Here is a 23,531-nt window from a genome sequence, read left to right on the forward strand (position 1 = left end):
GTCCCTGCAAAGGACATAATCTCTTTTCTTTATGGCTGCATAGAATTCCATCGTGTGTATGTACTACATTTCTTTATCCAGTCTATCATTGATGGATATTTAAGTTGATAGTCTGGATTAATTCTAATGCCCCGTTTCTGTTCTAAGACATCAGGATTTAGCAGTATAATGAAAGTCTTTGATGTTCTATAATAGAAGTGTAAACATCTGTGAAATATGCAAAAATATTTCCCAATAATTTCAAACCTCAGAACACACTGATTGATAATAGTTCATGATGGGTACCTCCAGAAACAAAAAAACAATAATAATGATTATAACCTTTCAGAAAAAAAAAATTAACTTTATTGTTGTAGTTCCAATACAAATTTTCTTTTCCATCCTTCCTTCCTTCCTCCCCAGCCCCCACCCCCTCCACCCCCCATCTCTCTTTTTCTTTCTTTCTTTCTGACAAGGTCTCACTCTGTTGCCGTGCTGGACTGCAGTAGTGTGATCATGGTTCACTGCAGCCTCAAACTCCTGGGCTCAAGTGATCCTCATGCCTCAGTCTCACCAGTAGCTGGGACTACAGGCACGTGCTACGATACCCAGCTAATTTTTAAATTTTTCTTTTATAGAGATGGGGTCTCATGATATTGACCAGGCTGGTTCAAACTCCTGCTCTCAAGCCATCTTCCTGCCTCAGCTTCCCAAAGTGTTGGGATTACAGGAATGAGCCACTGCATCCAGCCAGTCCAAAATTAATAACAATACATAGAGCATATCAAACCTAAGTTTAAGTATTTTGCAAACAAATCAGTCCTATCATTTGTCTTTAGTGAAAATGGCAGACTGAAGAGAGAAAAATTACGTTTCAGGAACTATGGTATACCTGTTGTTAGACTCTAGTCTCATCAGTTGTTTTTGAGGATTTTTTTTTTCTGCAATTTGGGCTAATTCTGCTTATTCTTATGAACCAACCAGTGGTCACCGGCTACTGGTCAGAAGAAAAAAAAGGGATGGGTAATGTAAAAATCTGGATCAGTATTCTAATTCTGGGCATGTACTGGCATCACGCCATACCAGCTTGGTTCCACAACAACTGCCTAGTTAATAAGAAAGCCTTCCTATTTAGTTTACTTGGGATAATTTTACTTATTTTTTTTTTTTACTGTTGTAGAATATACTGCTGTTGTACTCTTTGTGTAGGAATGCAGATAAGCTCACTGAATGTTTTCTTAAATTGAGCACTTATTATTCTTCCAGATAGCACCTTTTGTTGTAACTTACAGTCGTCAATGGCCCTTGCCAGACCAATGCTTTCTGACTGACCTTCTCTCTACCCTGAATACAAGAGGACCTCATAATTAGGCAAGAATATCATTGTACCTGCTCAGCCTGAAGAAGTTACAGAAGATAGACCTTCATCCCTCTACAACTCTTGGGATTAAGGGTCCCCTTATAAAAGGGAGGGGCAGCTGGGTGCAGTGGTTCACATCTGCAATCCCAGCACTTTGGGAGGCTGAGGCAGGTGGATCACTTGAGGTAAGGAGTTCAAGAACAGCTTGGCCAACACCGTGAAACCCCACCTCTACTAAAAATACAAAAATTAGCCGGGAATGTTGGTGGGCACCTGTAGTCCCAGCTACTTGGGAGGCTGAGCAGGAGAATTGCTTGAACCCGGGAGGTAGAGGTTCAAGAGCTGAGATCATGCCACTGCACTCCAGCAGCCTGAGAAGAGCGAGACTCCTTCTCAAAAATACATACATACATACATACATACATACATACATACATACATAAAATAAAAAAATAAAAGGGAGAGGGGAAATACGTCAGAGGCATTAGAACCTGACTGACTCCATCTTGAATAGGGACTGGGTAAAATAAGGCTGACCCCTACTGGGCTGCATTCCCAGGAGATTAAGCATTTGTACAGGATGAGGTCAGCACAAGATACAGGTCACACAGATCTTGCTGATAAAACAGGATGTGGTAAAGAAGCCAGCCAAAAGCCACCAAAACCAAAATGGTGATGAAAGTGACCTCTGGCTGTCCTCACTGCTCATTATGTGCTGGTTATAATGCATTAGAATGCTAACAGACACGCCCACCCGCACCATGACAGTTTACAAATCCAAGGGCAATGTGAGAAAGTTACTCTATATGGTCCTAAAAGGGGAGGGACCCTGAGTTCTGGGACTTGCCTACCCCTTTTTCCCAGAAAAACTCATGAATAATCCACCCCCTGGTTTAGCATATAATAAAAAAATAACCATATGCCAGGCAAGGTGGCTCACACCCATAATCCCAGCACTTTGGGAGGCAAATGTGGGAGGATCACTTAAGTCCAAAAGTTCAAGACCAGGGTGGCAACATAGCGAAAAACCATCTCTACTAAAAATATAAAAACTAGCTGGGCATGGTGGTGGTGCATGCCTGTAATCCCAGCTGTTTGGGAGGCTGAGGCAGGAGGATCACTTGAGACCCAGAGTCAGAGGTTGCAGTGAGCCACCACTGCACTCCAGCCTGGGTGACAGCAAAACAGTATCTCAAAAAAGAAAAGAAAGAACCATAAAAGTGGCCGACCAGCAGCCCTCAGGGCTGCTCTACCTATAGGGTAAGCCATTCTTTATTCCTTTACTTTCTTAATAAACTTGCTTTCACTAAAAACAACAACAAAAAAGAATTCCATGGTGGTAACATTCATAGTACATGTCAGCTACACAGGACAATAAGGAATTGCTGGAGCACAATATCCTTATCAGAGTTTCAACTGCCTATGTAATTAATTCACTGCAGCACCAAACTGTCCCAATTGTCATTGTATTCTTCTCTATTCTTTTCTTCCAGGCAAACACAATAAAAATATACTTTTAAGAAATTGTAATGCCAGTGTTACTTAAGAATGTCCTTGATGACACAGGAAAGTTATTTTTATTACATCTCAACCCTTGAGTACATGTCATTCTTACTGTCTGGATGATAAAATAGGAAGTACACAAAAAACACTTCTGGCGCACACTAAAGTAGGATAGTTATCTCAAGGAAAACACTTATCTGATGATGTGAGTTGTAGGCCAAACCAGTCACTACTTACAGAGAACCCCATGTTTACTTGAAAGAACAGCTGACAAACTATTACTATTCATACTTGGGTATTTTTGGCAGGCATTTTCACAAAAATGAGGTGAGAAGGCTGCTTAAAGGAAGCCAACTGCTGGCATGTGCTGCCAATGATAGCCTTCAAGTTTCTAATTAAAAATTAAAATTTTGGAAAACTCGTTTCCACAGTAAGCTTAACTTCCCTATACTTAAAGATTTTACTGATAAAATTAGTGGTGCTATTAGCTAATATGAATTCTTAAAACTGCATAATGAAATACACTAACATTTGGAATATCTGTGTTACACAACGAAGTAGTACTCTCCAAATGACCAACACTTAATGAAATAAAGTGATGCACGGGTAAAGAGTCAAATCAAACTGCAAGTCACATCAATGGATCTTACAGTTAAAGAATTCAAAAAGCTCATAAATAGGGTTTTAGATTCCACATTAGAACTAACATTTAAGAAATGACCACTTGTCAAGTTTTGGTAGACTATCAAGGAAGGATATTCACAATTACCTGAAAAAACAATTAAAATACTCTTCCATTTTCCAATTACATCCACGAACTTTATAAGCAAGTACTGGATTATTTTTTTCTGGATGTTAAAAACCATAAACAGAATCACAATGGTTGATTTTCATATTTTAATTCCTGATCGTATCAGTCATGTAAAAGCAAATGAACTAGCAATTATTTATTTAAAAGTTATATTCTTCGCAGTTACATAGTCTTACATATTTGCAACAAATATATAGATAGGTATCAAATTAATTTACCACAAAATGAAGACTGATCGCTGCTCCAAAGAGGACAGGAAATAAATGTGGTAAATTCTTAAATCTGTTTTAGAGACATGCAAGTCGAATCCTTCTTTTCTAGATATCAAGGAGCAGATTCTAGGCTGGGCACGGTGGTTCATGACTGTAATCACAGCATCTTGGGAGGCCAAGGTGGGCAGATCACTTTAGGTCAGGAGTTTGAGACAAGCCCGGCCAACATGGTGAAGCCCCATCTCTACTAAAAGTACAAAAATTAGTAGGGCATGGGCACCTCTAATCACAGTTACTCAGGAGGCTGAGGGAGGAGAATCACTTTAGCCCAGGAGAAGGAGGTTGCAGTGAGCCAAGATCATACCACTGCACTCCAGCCTGGGAGACAGGGCGAGACTCCATCTCAAAACAGTAAAAAAAAAAAAAAAAAAAAAAAAGGAGCAGATTCTATTTATTTAACATGTGACTCTTGAAACTCAACACACTACTCACCCAGATAACATGATGTAAATGGATTTAAACCCTGGTTCTTAAATTTCTAAGGAAATCTCTTTTTATGGGAAAAACTGACCTTTCATAAATTTCAAAAGAAATAATTTAATCTGAACTCCTGAAGTTCAGAAGTAACACATCAAACGTTATTAATTTTTTGCAAATGGATTTTTAGATAGGAATAAAAGTTTTTTAAGGAGACTTGTTCTTATTCAACTCTAGTTAATAAATATCATAAATCATTAGTTTCAAAAGCAGGAACCTTGAAAAATAAATTCACAATGAGAATTGGTAATGTCTTCACTAATAAGCAAAGTCCTATCACCCTGCTCTCTGAAACAGACAGTTTACACACTAGCTCTTTTAGTGAGAATGTTCAAGAGATAACAAGCAGAAGTTCATTCTGCCCCCATTCATTCTGCCCCTACCTCTTCCTAAAGATCCACCCATTTCTGCAGGCTCACCTTTGCAGTTCATTAAGCCCCCTGGCAGCTGGGAGGCTAGGGTTTTGCCTTAGGAAGTTTTGTTTTAAATTGAGATGAGTGAGGTCTTGGCTGTAGAAGAGGTTGGCAGGCAGATGTTCCAGGCTGCAACACGAGAGGTCCACTGAGCTAATACGCTGGGATGCAACCTAGAGAGGGATAAAACTTAATTTTAATACCATCCACTTATCCTGTAACTACTTTCTATGAAATAAGATAATCCCAGTTTGGAACAGATATTCTGTTCAAGTAGCACTATTAGTCCACGTATAAACCAATAGAGTATTCAATCATGTGCCACATACTGACCTTTCAGTCAATAACATATCACACATGGCAGTCCCACAAGATTATACAGAAGCTGAAAAATTCCTAACACCTAGTGATGTGGCAGCCATCACAGTGTCATAATACAACACACTGCCTTTTCTATGTTTAAATACACACATACTTACCATTTTGTTAAAACTGCCCACAGTATTTGGGTACAGTAGGATGCTACACAGGTTTGTAACCTAGGAGTAATAGGCTATATTATATAGCCTAAGTGTGTGGTAGGCTACACCATCTAGGTTTGTGTGAATACACTCTTGACGTCTGCACCATGAAGAAACTGCCTAACGACACATTTCCAGGATGTATCCCTGGCATTGATGCATGTCTGTACTTGGTATTTGATCCAACTACTTTATACAAGCAGGAAAGTGTCCCTGCCTGGAGGGTAAGTTCAGTAACCTAGCGTAGGAGACAGGTTGGAAAGAACACAGATTACCCCATTGGGTTTCGTGATATCAGTAATCTCCTCCAATGTAGGAGTTTTATTCCTGAAAACATAAGGAGTAATTCTCTCCCATGGTAAAAGAATTTAGAGCTATGGAGTAAATACAGGGAAGAGACAGATACTAAGATCTAAACTGAACATATGAAAGCCATTGTATATACTGATTTAAAATAGAACAATAAAGAAAAAGAGTATCATTGACCTTGTACACATCTTCAATTAATGGTGTAGCATAATCAGACTCCATTACCCATCTGCTATAAACTTTTCAGGCTGTCTCTCCCACAAAGTTTCAGCGAAATGCTTATAAATTCATTGCGCTTTGCTTCATGTAAGTATTTTGTAAAACTTATTTTATGTCTAAATATTTATCCAGATGTTCAATGCCTTCCTGGTTAAATGACTCCTCCCACAATCAGAATCTCAGGGCTAAACAAAAAACAACTTTTATGCGGGAAACAGAAAATAGACTGAGCACCCTGTATTTCTCAAATGCTCTTCCCAGTACTGCAGGTAACACAGTACCAATGTATGCCAAAGCAAGTGGCTTCTGCCCTACCTCCACACATCCTGTTCTCTCCTCACAGAGGCCAAGGGAATATAGTCCTAAGACTTTGGTTAATTCTTCCTATTTATCTTTACCAAAGCTTTAGGACAGAAACTTCATTGTTTATCTGTGATCAATCGGATGTCTTTTTCTTTTACCAAACCCCAGGTTTCTGTTCCTAATTATACAAGGCAATAGAATGTAGTCCTTAGAGGTGTGGTTCTGAGCTCAGTGTCCAGATTCACAGCCCAGCACCACCACTTAGGGTCTAAGATAACTTGAACAGATCACTGATCTAAGATCCAGTTTTCTCATCTGCATAACAGGCCTAAAGATGGAACCTACTTCTACATGCCTGGCACACAAAAAGCACTCAATAAATGTTAACTGCCATTACTATTACTAACTGGTATTACTACTAACACTAGCATTTCCAAATCAAATCATTCACATTTTATTTATTAAAAAAACTTTTTTTTTTTTTTAAATATTAAAGTAGAGGCAGGGTCTTGCCACGTTGCCTCAGGTAATCGTCTCAAAGTGCTGGAATTACAGGCATGAGCCACCACACCCAGCTTGATTCACATTTTATATCCACTAAAATCCACATTCTCCTGATGCTAAAAGTATCCAGAAGTAAATGTGCATACGATATATTCTGCTAAACAGGGCACAGTGTCTCACGTCTGTAATCCCAGTACTTTGTGAGGCTGAGCCGGGTGGATCATTTGAGGTCAGAAGTTTAAGACCAGGCTGGCCAACATGGTGAAACCTCATCTCTACTAAAAATACAAAACTTAGCTGGGCATGGTGGCAGGCGCTTATAACCCCAGCTATTCAGGAGGCTGAGGCAGGAGAATTGCTTGAACCTGGGAGGCAGAGGTTGCAGTGAGCCGAGATCGCATCACTGCACTCCAGCCTGGCAACAGAGTAAGACTCTGTCTCAGAAGAAAAAAAAAAAAGAAAAGAAAGAAAGAAAGAAAGACTCTGTCTTAAAAAAAAAAAAGTTCTGTTGATGGCATATTTGAGGTTAGGAAAAATTACTGTGCACATATGAAAGCTAAAGGTATACTGGGGTGAAAAAGGCTGGGCAGGGCTTATCTCTAAAGACTTTACTGAGGAAGTCTGAGTTTGCATTTTATCAATTTTATCTTTCTGTGAATTTTCAGCATTAAATAGGAAAAAGAAGATTCCAACAGGGCCAAACCACCCATATAAAGAAAGATGTAAAAAGAGATAGAATGTTAACGGGCCTGATATCAGGTCCAGAAGCACCATACCACACAGGATTCCTATGGCGTTCTTAGGAAGTGGATGGGAACCTATTTATAGAAAGTGAGGTTGAAAGTTCTGCTAGTCAGTGGAATCATTCATTCAAAAATATGTGTTGAGCATCTACTTAATGGTGTGTGGCAGACCTTCTATTTCCTGAGATACAACAGGAAAACAAGACAGACAGTCTCTGCCCTGAATGAGTACACATCAAGAGAAGAGGGTAATTAAGATACTACATGATAACTACTACAAGAATAGGAAATGCAAGGGCACAGAACAGGATCCCAGGGGTCAGAAAAGGATTCCCAGAGGATGTAAAGTCCAAGCCCAAACTTGAAGCTTCAGTAGAAATCTGTTTTTTGTCTTCCCCAAATCCTTTCACCTTCAAACTCATGATCCTAAGGATAACTGCAAACTAAGTACTCAGATGCTCTGGATTCCAGGGTAGGCATGCACTCCAGGTCTGAGCAATACAAGTGTTCTATTTGCTGAAGCCACAGACTGATCCAACAGGTGCTAGCATGGGTTAATCAGAAGACTTCTCTGGGATTTATATATTCTGAAACCAGGAGAGAGAACTAGTTGCTTAGAGCTGCAGATAAAATGAAGGAACTAGATCCATATGTATCAACCTGACTTGATACAAATGCAGACTGCAGCATGCCACATTCTATTTATGAAAACAATTTTTAATGCAACACACAGCCCCATATATTATATGATGAATAGTCATATGTGCAATATATACCATGAGAAAATAAATTTCTATTAAGCCACCAAGGTTTGTTAATATGTTACAGCAGCCACAGGAAACTAATGCAACCCTTCATTTTTTCCACTGTACTTTTTATTTTCATTCATTCAATATGTTTACTGAATATCTACTAGAAGTGCCAATTACTGTTCTAGGTAAGCACTTAATATACTTCAGGAAACAAAATAAAGATCCCTATCCCTATTAAGCTTTCTTCACAAATAAATAAATAATTATGTTTAAAAAAAAAAAAACTGGTAGGCACTACGGAAAAAAAAAAACCACAAAACATGAGAAACGGGGTCAGGATTGCTAGGAAGGTGGTGGATTCTGATTTAAATAGGTCAGGGTAGTTCCCACCAACCTCCCTGAAAAGATGACATTTAGACAGGAAAAACAGGATAAGTTGGCTGACAGGATTTATCTGAGAGAGAAGATGCTGCCAGGCAGAGGAAGTACCCACGGTTACAGCCCTTAGAAAGAAGCAGAAGCAAGCCTGTAATCCCAGCACTTTGGGAGGCTGCGTGGGAGGACTGCTTGAGCCCAGAAGTTTGAGACCAGCCTGGGCAACATAGTGAGACCGCCATCTCTACTAAAAAAATTTTTTTTTAATTAGCTGGGCGTGGTGGTGCGTGCCTATAGTCCCAGCTACTTGGGAGGCTGAAGTGGGCGAACCACTTGAACTCAGAAGGTAGAGGCTGCAGTGAGCTTTGATCACACTACTGCATTCCAGCCTGGGCAGTAAAGCCAGATTCTGTCTTTAAAAAAAAAAAAAAAAAAAAAAAAAAATCTTATTTATTTACTTGCTTATTTATGATGGAGTCTCGCTTGAGTCTCGCTCTGTTGCCCAGGCTGGAGTGCAGTGGTGCGATCTCGACTTATTGCAACCTCCGCCTCCTGGATTCAAGCAATTCTTTGCTTCAGCCTCCCAAGTAGCTGGGATTACAGGTGCCTGCTGCCACGCCTGGCTAACTTTTTGTATTTTTAGTACAGATGGGTTTCATCATTTCGGCCAGGCTGGTCTTGTGATCCACCCACCTCGGCCTCCCAAACTGGTGGGATTATAGGCGTGAGCAACCATGTCTGGCCAATTCAGAGGTTTTGTGTTTGTTTGTTCGTTTGTTTGTTTGTTTGAGACAGAGTCTTGCTCTGTCACCCAGGCTGGAGTGCATTGGCATGATCTCAGCTCACTGCAACCTCCAGCCCATTGGCTCGAGCAATTCTCCTGCCTCAGCCTCCTGTGTAGCTGAGATTACAGGCAGCTAATTTTTGTATTTTTAGTAGAGACAGGGTTTCACCATGTTGGCTAGGCTGGTCTTGAACTTCTGACCTCAAGTGATCCACCTGCCTCAGCCTTTCAAAGTGCTAGGATTACAGGTGTGAGCCAGCACACCTGGGCACAAAACATTTTTAAAAGGAGCATACTTTGCATGTCCTAGGGACCTGAGAATACCTGATAATAAAGGTGACTGGCAACAAGGTCAGAAGGTAAAGGGGCAGGGGATAGCGGTTAGACAGCAGACCCTGTGGGGCCTTCAGGCCTTATAAGGACTCTGGCTTTTAATGTGGGTAAAATGGAACGTGTGGAAAGGTTCTGAGAAGTGTGAGGTGATCTTCAACGTATGGTCGACGCTCTGTATCCACTGGGGATTAGTTTCTGGACCCCAGCAGTTACCAAAATCCATGGATGCTCAAGTCCCTGACAAAATGCCATGGTACACTCAGCCCTCTGTATCTGTAGATTTTGACTCATGGTTGGCTGAATCTGAAAATGGGAAACTCATAGGTAAGGAGGGCCTATTGTACTAAGGAATTTTCTTATTTTTTCTCTGTCTCTGTCTCTAAACTGTAATCTCCATAAAGAAAAGGACTTTTCTATTTTGCTCAGTGATATAACCCCATGCTGAGTACTTGGGAGGACCCTCAAAACATCTTGCTGGAAGAATGGCCAGAGGACGACCTTACACCTCCTCCTTTCTCACCAGTTGGCCTCTACATCTGGTGCATCCTTTCATGTGGTGACTACTTTGAAGAAGACAAATTCCATTTTAAATGAAGCATCCCACTAAATATTCCCTTTGGACAACTAAGAGAAAATGATTTAACATCAAGTTGTACTGGCTTCCTTTCCTCATTCTGGACCATAAGCTGTTTGTGCTGGAAACAAGGAGGAGGAAACCACATTAACGAGGCTACAACAAGCAAGGGCAGTCCTGTGCGAGCCATGCAGAACTAGGACAGTCTATGGTGAGAACATAAACTCAACCTGTCAACATGGCCACGAGGCTGTGAGCTGCAAAGGTGACCACAAAAGCTACCACTAGCTGTACCACTGCCCAGTCCCATGAGCTGGCAACAGAATGGGAGACATAAATACTTCCACCCAGAGCAACCTGGGCACATCAGGGCTCTACCACAAAGAGAGGAAAGCACTCTACTTAGAAGGTATGGCTTGATTCCCAAATGAGAAAACTACCAGCTGGGCTATCCAAAGAAACTGTGACCCACCTACACAGCAGCTATTAAAACTGAGATCCTGTCTCAAATAAGAGAGACCTACATACATAATAAATATTAATCATAAAGTCACTGTACACACCTCAGAGCAAGGTGCCTGTATTATTCTAGCATTTTCCTCTTCCAAACAATTACAATAGTTAACATTTAAGTAGTGCTTTCTTTGTGACAGGCACTCTTCCAAGAGCTTAAGATACAATATTTAGCTTAATCTTCACAACAATTCTGTGCAGTAAGAACTTACCCGTTTCAAAGACAAAAGTTAAACTGAGACACAGAGTGTGCACCCAATGCCACTTAGTTTAAAATGCAGCAGAATCAGGCTGGCCGTGGTGGCTCACGACGGTAATCCCAACATTTCGGGAGGCCGAGGTGGGTGGATCACTTGAGGTCAGGAGTTGGAGAGCAGCCTGGACAACCTGGCAAAACGCCTGTCTCTACTAAAAACACAAAAATTAACCAGGTATGGCGATAGGTGCCTGGAATCCCAACTACTCGGGAGGCTGAGGCAGGAGAATCACTTGAACCCAGCAGGCAGAGGTTGCAGTGAGCCGAGATTGCTTGCCATTGCACTCCAGCCTGGGTGATAAGAGTGAAACTGGGTCTCCAAAAAACCAAAAAAGGTAGCAGGATCAGAGTTTTAACAGGAGACTGTACTATTAACTCTATGCCATCAGGTCAAGATCTGGAATAAAGTTCAGATCTTACCAGAAGGGAGGCTCCTCTAATCCCCATCATAAAATAACATAGCTAGAGCAAAGAAAACTAGATGTACTTCTCAGGGTATGTTTAAGCCTTAGAAATGAAGACAAGGTGGTAAGAGACAGTAAGTCTTCCTTGGGAGAAGCAGTAGAGACCATCTACTGACCAAATACAGATTTTGGGGTGAAGTCCTATGGGGTATCATTCCTTGACATCATGGGCTCTGCTCACTCCAGTCTCATACAACTTGTCCAGCTGGGCAATGGTGATGCCATCCAGTGAGTATCTAATCAAAATTTTAAAGGTTACAGGAAAAGTATAAGAGGTTACAGAAATTTGGGAAGTGAAACAGGCACATATAGAAGGTGCCACATATCTCCATTATAGAAAGCTTCTAAAGGATCTCATGATTAGAATATTAATTCCTTTTGGCAAAAGCTACTGTACTTATAACCACAAACAAGACAGCTGAAGGCACAAGGGTGAGGTCCAAGCAACTTGACATACAGAAAAAAGGGCTCCAGCTTAACAGTATGTGGGGTACATAGGAACAGTTCTACTTACTAGCCTCGAGGCTTTGAATAGGTCACTTCACTTATCTGTCCTTCAGTGTCCTTATCTCTAAAGTAGACTAAGTAACACCTCCCCTGATCACCTTAACAAGTTGCTGCAATAACACAATTTTATTCATTTTTAAAACTCAGAAGACGCTCTGTAGACCAAATATCCTCACAACACCTACCACCACAAACAATACAAGTCTATAAAACAAAAAAGACTACAGTATAGGCCAATGCTCTCATGCCTTGAGCAGTTAGACAGATAAAGTGCAATCAGCCAAACCATCAATGAATTACAAATGAACAGATTCAAGTTGTGATCAGCTGAAGGTAACTGTGCCTTAAGAAGTCAATTCTAGCCTGTATTAACAATATGAGTCTGGGGGTAGTGGCTCATGCCAGTAATCCCAGCACTTTGTGAGGCCGAGGAGGGTGGATCATCTGAGGTTAGGAATTCAAGACCAGCCTGGCCAACATGGGGAAACCCTGACTCTACTGAAAATACAAAAATTAGCCGGGTGTGGTGGTGAGCGCCTGTAATCCAGCTACTCGGGAGGCTGAGGCAGGAGAATCGCTTGAACCCGGGAGGCAGAGGTTGCAGTGAGCCGAGATCGTACCACTGTACTCTAGCCTAGTCGACAGAACAAGACTCCAACTCAAAAACAAAATGAAACAAACAAACAAACAACAAACAGAAAAAAATTTAAGGCTAGCTGGGCGCAGTGGCTCACGCCAGTAATCCCAGCACCCTGTCAGGCTGAGGGGGGATGATAACTTGAGGTCAGGAGTTCGAGACCAGTCTGGCCAACATGGCGAAACCCCATCTCTACTAAAAATAAATAAATAATTTAAGACTAATAATTTAGAGAGTTAGTAAATTAAATGGGACCTTTCTACCACGATGGACATACTCTGAGAGATATATCAAAACTTCCAACTACCTGCTCAGGTTGTCTCTCTTTTTTCCAAAGGACTTGTAAACAAACATGGGACAAGGGAGATTCATTTGGTCCTCAAAATATTTTCTCTAAAGAACACTGCACTATTAGAAAATGCTAATATAAACCACAAAATTTTCAGATGACTTAATGGGTGGCCACACATTTCTAACGTATCACTCAGCTTGACATTATCCTAAGTCATTTCTTTGCCTATTCTTAGGACTCGTATGACAAAAAATGTCCCTCCTCTGAGTGTAGCTGGGTTGCATTTGTAAACCAATCTATCTGCCCTATCCTTACCCTATCCCAGTTATATTTTCAAAATTCTCATCTTCACTTGCAAGAGGACTTCTGCATCATTCCCATTACTCTTTATGGTTCACTTAGTGGACAATCATCTTTCATAGGCAAGGGAAAGTTCACAGTAACATTCAAGTGATGTTTTTGTCCCCTCTATACTTTAGTAAAGTTGCATTTATCCTTATTATGTGCATAACATGCTCAAAATTAAGCAGAATGACTCTGAAACGCCCGGTCAAAGCAGCTGAAATAGCACAAATAATTCTGCTTGTGTAAAGTAAAACCCTGCTGTCAAGCAGCATTATGGGTCATTAATTGCTCTAGCGTACCCTTCAGTGGCTTGGGAAATTATGCTTCTGGCTACAGGAATAGTCTCTGGGGAGTAAGAACTGTAAACAATTCTTAACCTCAACTGACCTACTTTTAATTCTCATCTCCCAAAGAATGCTTTGGGAAGGCATGAGGTAGGAGAATACAAATTTAGAATAAAGTTTATTAATATTTATTACTCAAGCATTCTAACAACTCTACTTGTTTCAATCTTATCTATATCAATACAATTTTATACTATTTTATATAAAACAAAAACTGTAAATTTCAATAAACATTTTAATTCTCACTGCTCCACAACATGCAATCATTTTTTTAAAGAAATTCTAGGGCTGAGCATGATGGCTCACGCCTGTAATACTAGCACTTTGGGAGGCTGAGATGGGTAGATCACCTGAGGTCAGGAGGTCGAGACCAGCCTGACCAACATGGTGAAACCCCATCTCTACTAAAAATAAATAAATAAATAAAAAGAAAAAAAAAGAAATTCTATAAAAGGATGGGTGTGGTGGCTCATGCCTGTAATCCCAGCACTTTAGGAGGCCAAGGTGCACAGATCACTTGATTTCAGAAGTTTGAAACCAACCTGAGCAGAATGGGGAAACACCATCTCTACAAAAAAATATAAAAATTAGCCAGGTGTGGTGGTGCACGTCTGTAATCCCAGGTACTTAGGAGGCTGAGGTGGGAGGATTGCTTGAGCCCAGAAGGTCAAGGCTGCAGTGAGCCAAGATTGTGCCACTGCACTCCAGCCTGGGCGCCAGAGCAAAATTCTGTCTCAAACAAAACCAAACAAAACAATCGGGCACAGTGGCTCATGGCTGTAATCCCAGCACTTTGGAAGGTTGAGGCAGGCAGATCACCTGAGGTTCGAGACCTGGCCAATATGGCAAATAACAAAATTAGCGGCATGGTGGCATGTGCCTGTAATCCCAGCTACTTGGGAGGCTGAAGCAGAAGAATAGCTTGAACATGAGAGGTGAAGGTTGTGAGCAGAGATTGTGCCACTGTACTCCAGCCTGAGCAACAGAGCAAGACTCCGTCTCAAACAAACAAAAACCATAGAAATGCCTTATCTCAACCCCAGAGCTTTTCATGATGACATCTCATCTTACTAACCTGTTTAACAACCAGATGCAGAAAATATTCCTATAACATTAATTATATCATATACCTTAATAATGTTCTAATAGAAGCATATCAAAGCTACCAGTTTTTTACTTATGAAATTCTACCTGGAATTTCAGAATATCCCCATTTATTTTTCTTAAAAGGTTAAATGAGATGAAAATATATATATATAAGAAATAAAATATGAACCAGGCACAGCAGCTTATGCCTCTAATCTCAACACTTAGGGAGGTTAAGGTGGGAGGACCACTTGAGCCCAGGAGGTTGAGACCAGCCTGGACGACGTAGTGAGATCCCACCTCTAAAATATTTAAAAATTGGCCAGGTATGGTGCCACATGTCTACAGTCCCAGCTACAAGGGAAGCTGAGGAGGTGGGAGGAATCCTTGGGCTCAGAAGTTTGAGGCTGCAGTGAACTACTATTATGCCACTGTGCTCTAGCCTGAGTGACAGAGGGAGGTGTCATCTCAAAAAAAAAGAAAAGAAAAGAAAAAAAGATTATCGAATTACACACCATTTAAAATTATGAGAGGTAATAAAATAGCAAATCAGTGAAGACAACTGGAAAATCCAGATGGGCTATCATTAATAGGTTAAAAATGAGAGATGGCATTCTATGATGACAAGAGCATTTGGAGGAGGTAGGATCTATAATTTTTAAATGATAGGCTATGAGGTGCCTGTTGAAATATAGTTAAAAGACCCAAAAATAAGTGTAAAGAACTGTAGGCTGAGGAAGGAAAAAAGAAAATCCCTGGCTCACTGCTTAAGCACCAAGCCATAACAGTCTTTTAAAAACCAATACAGAGAACTCCAGACCAAGAGATCCTCTGAGGCATCCCCAGCTCTCTTTGCCAGCAGAGGTGAGGGGATGGGGATGAGGAGGTAGCATGTGCAGGTCCATCACACTAACCTGAGTGAATCATTCAATATACATTTGTTATTTTCCTTTTATGAATCAGGAACTGTACTAGACACTGGAGAGATGCAGTCTTTGTCTTCAAAAGCTTACCCTCTTGAGGACACACACATCTAAATAACTGTAATTCACTAAAGTTCATGCAAGGGTGCCATGAGAGCACACCCAGAGCCAACAACAATCCTCAGAGCTCTACATCGACAGCACCAGTGCTGACACAGTCCCTTCCCTTGACAAAATGAGCCACATATTCACAGACACTTCTGCTGCATTTGTCCAGTGAACTAACTATGCAGCCAAAAGTGAAAATGCGGACCTGGCACCTCACTCTTAGGAGTCAGAAGCAAATGTATAGGGTCAGAGGAGATGTCACCAACAGCCTTCCAAAATCATGAGCCATCAGTGTCACTCTACCAGTTAGCCCCCCTTCAAACGCACAAACCCCATTGTGTTTCTCAGTAACAAAAAAAAATAGAGTTCAGCTTGGATGGAGATCAAATCTGAACTCAAGAGTTCCTTCCTCATTTCCTTATTGGCAAAATATGTATCAACACTGTCTTTAAAATGTTACTACCTGAGAACGTTTGTGAACGTCATGGCAGCATTCCCCCAAAGGTGACATCGCCTTGACAAAGGAGAAACGAATCACAAAAAAACTTATATTTTAGCTTTCTATTAAAATACATAATATAAATCCATATTGAAGTGGTTCTACTACTAGAAATGAACTACTTGTTTTGTTTTTAAAATACAAAAAAAAAAAATCGATGTTTAAGTTCCAAGTCTGACATACAAGGTTTAGTATGTTTAATACAGAGTTTATGGATTGTTTTTCCAATTATTCCACTATTTCCTGCTTTATGAAATAATAAATTAGGCCAACCGCAGTGGCTCACACCTACAATTCCAGCTCTTTGGAAGGCCAAGGCAGGTGGATTACCTGCGGTCAGGAGTTCAAGACCAGCCTGGCCAACATGGTAAAACCCCATCTCAACTAAAAATACAAAAATTAGCCGGGTGTGGTAGCGGGTGCCTGTAATCCAGCTACTCAGGAGGCTGAGGCAAGAGAATTGCTTGAACCTGAGAGGTGGAAGTTGCAGTGAGCTGAGATCATGCCACTGCACTCTACCCTGGGTGACAGAGCAAGACTCTGTCTCAGAAAAATAAATAAATAAAATAAAATAATTAGACCAGTGGGTAGAAAAATTTAACCCTTCAGAGTAGCTGTAGAAAATTTAATACTCTGGGTTAAAAATACTGAGGACTCCCAAATCCTAAGTACAGGGAACTAAACATTAAAGGATATATGTATATGTATATGTATATGTATATGTATATGTATATGTATATATATATGTATATGTATATATATACACACACACACACATATATATTATTTTATTTTATTTTATATATATATATTATTGTAGAGACAGGGCCTTGCTATGTTGCCCAGGTTTGCCCTGAACTCCTGGCCTCAAATGATCTTCCTCACTCAGCCTTCCAAAGTATTGGGATTACAGGCATGAACCACCATGCATGGTAGATATTTTTTTTTTTTGAGATGGAGTCTCAATCTATTATCATCCAGACTGGAATGCAATGGTGCAATCTCATCTCACTGCAACCTCTGCCTCCCAGGTTCAAGCGATTCTCCTGCCTCAGCCTCTTGAGTAGCTGGGAGTACAACAGTGTGATCTTGGCTCACTGCAACCTCCGCCTCCCAGGTTCAAGCGATTCTCCTGCCTCAGCATCCCAAGTAGCTGGGACTATAGGCATGTGCCATGACGCCTGGCTAATTTTTTGTATTTTTAGTGGAGATGGGGTTTTGCCACATTGGCCAGGCTGGTCTCAAACTCTTGACCTCAGGTGATCCACCCGCCTCGGTCTCACAAAGTGCTGGGATTACAGGTGTGAGCCATTGTGCCTGGCTACCCGGTAGATGTATATTTAAACTGTTCTAAACCCTCAGATTAAAATATTTTAACTTCAAACTATAACGTTACCAGATACAGGTATCTGGTTAATTAAATATGCTATGTTCCTGATAAATCAATATTTGACCAGTTTGCAAAACATCAGACAACAGTAGCTCTCTCACCACTGAAAACAATTCAGTCTGCTTTGAATGACTCAGAAAGCATCTCAGATTTCTTAAATAACTCCTGGTCATCATTGAAGAAGATCAATGATCAACATAGAGTGACTACATTCAAATGTCTTTTAGCAGCACACTCCAGTCAACAGACTGCTTGAGAAACTACTTTTTGTCATATCACTGGGCTGCCTGGATTCTGCTGCCAACTCCACATGAAGTACTTTATTGAGATGTTTTCAGTAAATCTTAGTTATTAATTCAATCTTTGTTCATAGTCCCTTCCAACCACTGTAAAACACTGGAAGTACAGTTAAGTAAAAGGAGCAAGGTAGTAGAACCTAATGCATAAAGCAGTAACTGAATATATATTAGTTCCCTCATCTGCAAAATGAGGATAATGATATCTAAGAGATATTAACTTTTGGTATAAAAACCAACCACAGGCTGGGCATGGTGGCTTGTGCCTGTCATCCCAGCACTTTGGGAGGCCTAGGTGGGAAGACTGCTTTAGCCCAGGAGCTCAAGACCAGCCTGGGCAACATGGCAAGTCCCCATCTCTACAAAAAATACAAAAATTAGCAGGGAGTGGTGGCACATGCCTGTGGTCCCAGCTACTCAGGAGGCTGAGGTGGAGGATCCTTGAGCCTGGAAGGTCAAGGCTGCAGTGGGTTGTAATCATGCCACTACACGAAAGCCTGAGCAACAGAGTGAGACCCTGTCTCAAAACAAAAACAAAAAAACAAAACAAAACAAAAACCAACAAAAAGCCAACCTCATAGAGTTGTTATGAGCACCTACTTCACAGGGCTACTACAAAGTATCTAGAACAGTGTTTGCCAAACAGTAAAAGTTACCAAAATGTTAGTTATTACTATGTGCATTACTGTCACTATAGCATCAATTTGGTGTGGTAAATATTGTTAACAAAATATATCAACAAGTTGAGGGAGGAAAAAAGCAAAAATATTTTATTTTAGGGTTGACCTCACAAATAGGTAACTAATTCACTTTGGACATAATGTCTAAAGCAAAGAAAATAACGGTCACATACTCTGTGATGATTAGTGAGATCCACAAGGGTGTCAACAAATCAGAGAGCACCCAGAAAAAAAAAGCTGAGATAAAGTATCTGAGAACCAAGCGACAGAAGGAGTTGTTGGAATTGCTAGAGATGCTTCTGCTGAAAATAGACTGCTAAGGAGCAGACAGTGCAGTACAAGAGCACAGATGCTGTTAACTCAACAATATTCAGAGGTTATCAAATAGTAAAGGGAATCTAATTGTCTTGAATTGTACCAGACAGCAAAACTCAGGTCAACAAGTCAATGCTATAGGAATAAAGACTTCATCTCACTTTTAAGGAAGAACTGTCATATCAGACACTACAGGTGTTGGAAATGCCTACAGACAAGGGTGGGATGGTGGGAGAGTCTGGTCTTTTCCAAATCTTAAACTAGTCTCTGAACTAAGAGTCATTTGTTGTTGAAGACTAGAATTCAAGGTTAAACTAAAGAATGCTGTCAAAGACAATGTCAAATAACTGTTAGCACAATTATTTTAGAAAACAGTGGTTAATATTAATATTCCCTTCTTGTCAACTACAAGGGCCCTTACCAATATTAAAACAACATTTTACAACTTCAAAATGTAGTTGTAAGTTCCTCCCTTGAAACCTAGAAGTTATTTTATTAAAGATAACATTATACAGATCATACCCATAAGTATTTTAAAATACTAATAGCAGTAGTACAGACCCCAACCAGACTTCTTTAAGGCTTCCTGGGAGAATGTTTCCAGAGTTCCCCCAAAAACATAGGAGGAACACATTTCCATTTGCTGAGGTCCTGGCAATCCACATGGAGCCTAGTGTCTGGCACAAAGAAAGGACAGAGGAGTCCTCTCTTTCCTCCCTCCCTCTCTCCATCACTCCTTGCTGGACAGTGAGAACAACAACTGCTAATTCCAACACAGCTGGAGAAAGAAAGGGGGAAGGGATGAGAAGACAGGAGGAAGGAAGATGGAAGTACATGGAATGCATTTAAAATGGCAATAATTATACAAATGAGCACAGCTTCACAAAAACATGCTTCTTTTGTTATGACATGGGAGGCAAACTGGGTATCTTTGCCATTTGTTTAAAATTGGATTCTAAAACTTTGGAGAAAATAAAATTAAACAGTTCTAAACTGAAATAACTTTAGAATTGAAGTGAAAACCTCTTCTTCAGGAATATATTAACTAGGATTTCAGAAACAAGAGCCGCTACGGGAGGGGAAAAAAAGAATAGACGGGATTAGCAGTGTGGAAATAAGACAGGTATATATGAAGCATAATTATATCTGTAAAGAGATCATTCTATTATTTTTACCCATTTAATTTTATGTGTAACCAATAATTTAATATAATCCAAAATATTCTGCCTTCACCCTAAATTTGAAACCAATTTCTAAGTTCTCTAACTTCATATTCTGCTGCTTTCTAACTGTAATAAAGATTCCATAATATAATTTTGTATATAACAAATTCATTACTATATTGGAAAGTTAATTATAATACTGGGTAACTTACAGTCAAATGTCTACAAGAAAATAAATAGAACTAGTAGGAAATTTACTAGCTAGCACTCATTTACTTTAGCTTTTTTTTTTTAACACTGCTCAGACATGTGTGATATGATCTTTAAAGGATATCTTTGCAAACTGCCTCTGCACATACTTGACCTATCCTTCTTGAAATGAATTTGTTTTTGTCTTCAAGGTGAATGCCTATTTATCCTTAAAAGACTTGTCCAATGCCTCCTTGAAGTCTTCCTATACCCAAATATCCAATATACTAACTCATATACTACATTTCCAAACTTTTCTCATGAACTTTTCTTGTCACTACAGAACTGGTACAAGAGCAATCTTCTCAGGATTCATGTTATGCAGACCTATAGTTCCGTTTATTATTATTATTATTGTTGTTTTATTTATTTATTTTTGTGACAGAATTTTGCTCTCCTTGCCCAGGCTGGAGTGCAGTGGCATGATCTCGGCTCACTGTAACCTCCGCCTCCTGGAGTCAAGCAACTCTCCTGCTTCAGCCTCCCGAGTAGCAGGGATTATAGGCACCCGCCACCATGCCTAGCTAAATGTTTTTGTATTTTTAGTGGAGACAGGGTTTTACCATGTTGGCCAGGCTAGTCTTGAACTCCTGACCTCAGGTGATCCACCTGTCTCAGCCTCTCAAAGTGCTGGGATTACAGGAGTGAGCCACCATGCCTGGACCCTTCATTTCATCTAGATTCTATGGTAGGCTTGTTACATCAAAGGGCCCTTAATTCTTCATCCAAAAAAAAAAAGGGGGTATAAAATTGAAGTGAGGGTTTCCAGAAAAGCCCTTGACTTCTCAGTAGAACAGTATTCATAGCAAAGCTTCTTGTCATTATAACCCCAAAGTTACAAACTACCACACAATCCCTAAAGGACAAGTGGCAGACCATGGTAACAGAAGGCAGAGGACTTCCTGAACTACACTTCAAGTTAAAAGGCAAAATATGGGCAAAAGATGTCTAAGTCATATTGAAGGATTCCTTGTAATTACATCTAAGGAGACAATTCAATATGTTGGAAATCTCAATCTTGTTATACTAGAATGATTTGATTCAACTGATTAAGTATTCCTTGAGTAAAATCTAGACAGTAAAACACTATTTTTTAAGCAAATGAAAACAAAAGTTCAATTGTGATTCACCATATGTCTTACTCTTAAAAGAGTGATGTTTGCTCATCATTTCATGTGATCTTTTGGCTTGAAATGTGGCTCTGATTTGCCTACACTGTGCATGTTTAGGGTGCACTCAAATCACAGCAACCAGAAGTTCACTGCAGTGACTTTTTTCCTCAAATCAATGGCCTAGAATTAAATACTATGGTTAATACTGAGCTACACAGCAGGAGAGATAATGACTGTGACAGTCACAGTCACCTGCAACTGTCAGCCACTGATCAGCACAGAGAGACAGACATGCAGACAGGTTAATGGCCCTTCAGGAGGCCTGAATTTATAATACTGGTCTCATGGTCACCATGTTGTAACCAACTAAACTGGCCAGGTTTGAGGTCCTTGAAAGAGGTCATGGTGTGCCTTTTCCTTTTCTCTAAACAAGGGAACTGGGACCATTTTTAAGATAAAATGTCCATTAGATATCGTGTTCCTAACTGCAGGGCTCCATCACTTTCAATTCAGTCAGTCATGTTACTATTCAGATTCAAAATACTGAACTTAGAAATGTGCCATGTAGTAAACTGCTCTTATTTTCATCTAGCTAATCAATATGAGAGCATTCCATCTGTCTAAGAAAAAGTTAAAAGCGTAGCTCACAATATGCCCTTTTCCACAAGTGTTGTATATTTTCTTGGGTACCACATGCTACATCACTAGTTCAGGAATAAAACACCTGAATCAACCCTCTAATCTTTGTAATTTGAGGAGAAAATTTGTAAAAGTAATCATAATTACCTGAATTGTCCATTCTTTTAAAAAAAAAAACATCGATAATGGTGTTGTGGTTATAACGTTAAGAAGAGTCCTCATCTTCTAGAGTTATACACACACACGTGAAAACAGCTGTGAGTCAAATAATGTCTGGGATTTGCTTTGTAATAATCCAGAGAGAAAGGGAGCACACCGATAACAGCCCCACTGGTCAGGAGATAACTGTGGAAACCAGGTCACAGGCGTATGGGTGTTACTACACAACTATCACTACTTCAGAATATTTGACATTTTCCATAATAAAGAGCTAAAGCACACAGGCATACAACACTAAGTCACTGACCTGAATACACTTTTAATCTTCCATGAAATAAAGAAACAGACTTTATTTTTATTTTATTTATTTATTTTGAGATGGAGTCTTACTCTGTCGCCGCCCAGGCTGGAGTGCAATGGTGCAATCTCAGTTCACTGCAACCTCTGCCTCCAGGGTTCAAGCAATTATCCTGCCTCAGCCTCCCGACTAGCTGGGATAACAGGCACCCGCCATCATGCCTGGCTAATTTATGTATTTTTAGTAGAGACAGGGTTTCACTATGTTGGCCAGGCTGGTCTTGAACTCCTGACCTCAAGTGATCCGCCTGCCTTGGCCTCCCAAAATGCTGGGATTACAGGTGTGAGCCACTGTGCCCAGCCAAGAAACAGACTTTAAAGTAGAATAATATGCTGTTACAGAAGTTACTAAACTTTTAAATTAAAACTAATACATGCTAAAGATTTATATGAAAGCCTAACTTTGAAAAGAATTAACAGGATCAATCAACATAACCACAATGAACGCACTCTAAAAAGTGTGCCACCAAGATGGACACCCAGGTCAGCATTTCCATCAAGTTACTCATATATCTGATAGGAGATCTTCTGCATGTTCCTATTCTTCCCTCAGCTTAGCCTTTTCACATCACTGCCCTTCCAACCACTTTGAAAACATGCTGGATACATGCACCTATGTTGAACAAACAGAGCCATTTTTTACATTGTATATAATAGGAGATTCACTGAATTTTTACAGCATGCTGTGCATTAATATTTTAGCGATGAATTCACTACCAATATTGTAATCTTCCCAAAGGAGTTCTTCCACAGTGTCTACCACTAATACATGCCCAAAATGAAAACTCTAAAGAGACTGCCTTGGGTATTATTTTGGCAAGCAATAATAAATGCTGAGTTTAAAGAGTAATAAGTATATAAGAACCTATCTTGGTAGAACATATCTGATTAATAAACATTAATAAATTTTCCCCAAATCAAACAAATTAGAACAAAAAGTTCTCTTGTAGCTGAAAATCCAAAAA

General features: G+C 40.0%; 1 protein-coding gene across 1 annotated transcript in view; it reads right to left on the minus strand.

Moving 5' to 3' along the window:
- The window catches only part of PHLPP1 (PH domain and leucine rich repeat protein phosphatase 1), a 245,055-nt gene that overhangs the window by 93,899 nt on the left and 127,625 nt on the right, over nt 1–23,531 (minus strand). Inside the window, exon 4 of the mRNA XM_012446430.2 lies at nt 4,822–4,988. Coding sequence (XP_012301853.2) covers nt 4,822–4,988 — 167 coding nt within the window. The remainder of the gene's footprint in view (nt 1–4,821; nt 4,989–23,531) is intronic.

This window comes from Aotus nancymaae, unplaced genomic scaffold (assembly GCF_030222135.1).
Source record: "Aotus nancymaae isolate 86718 unplaced genomic scaffold, 86718_ANA_hifiasm-v0.15.2.pri h1tg000020l, whole genome shotgun sequence".
Taxonomy (NCBI): Eukaryota; Metazoa; Chordata; class Mammalia; order Primates; family Aotidae; genus Aotus; species Aotus nancymaae.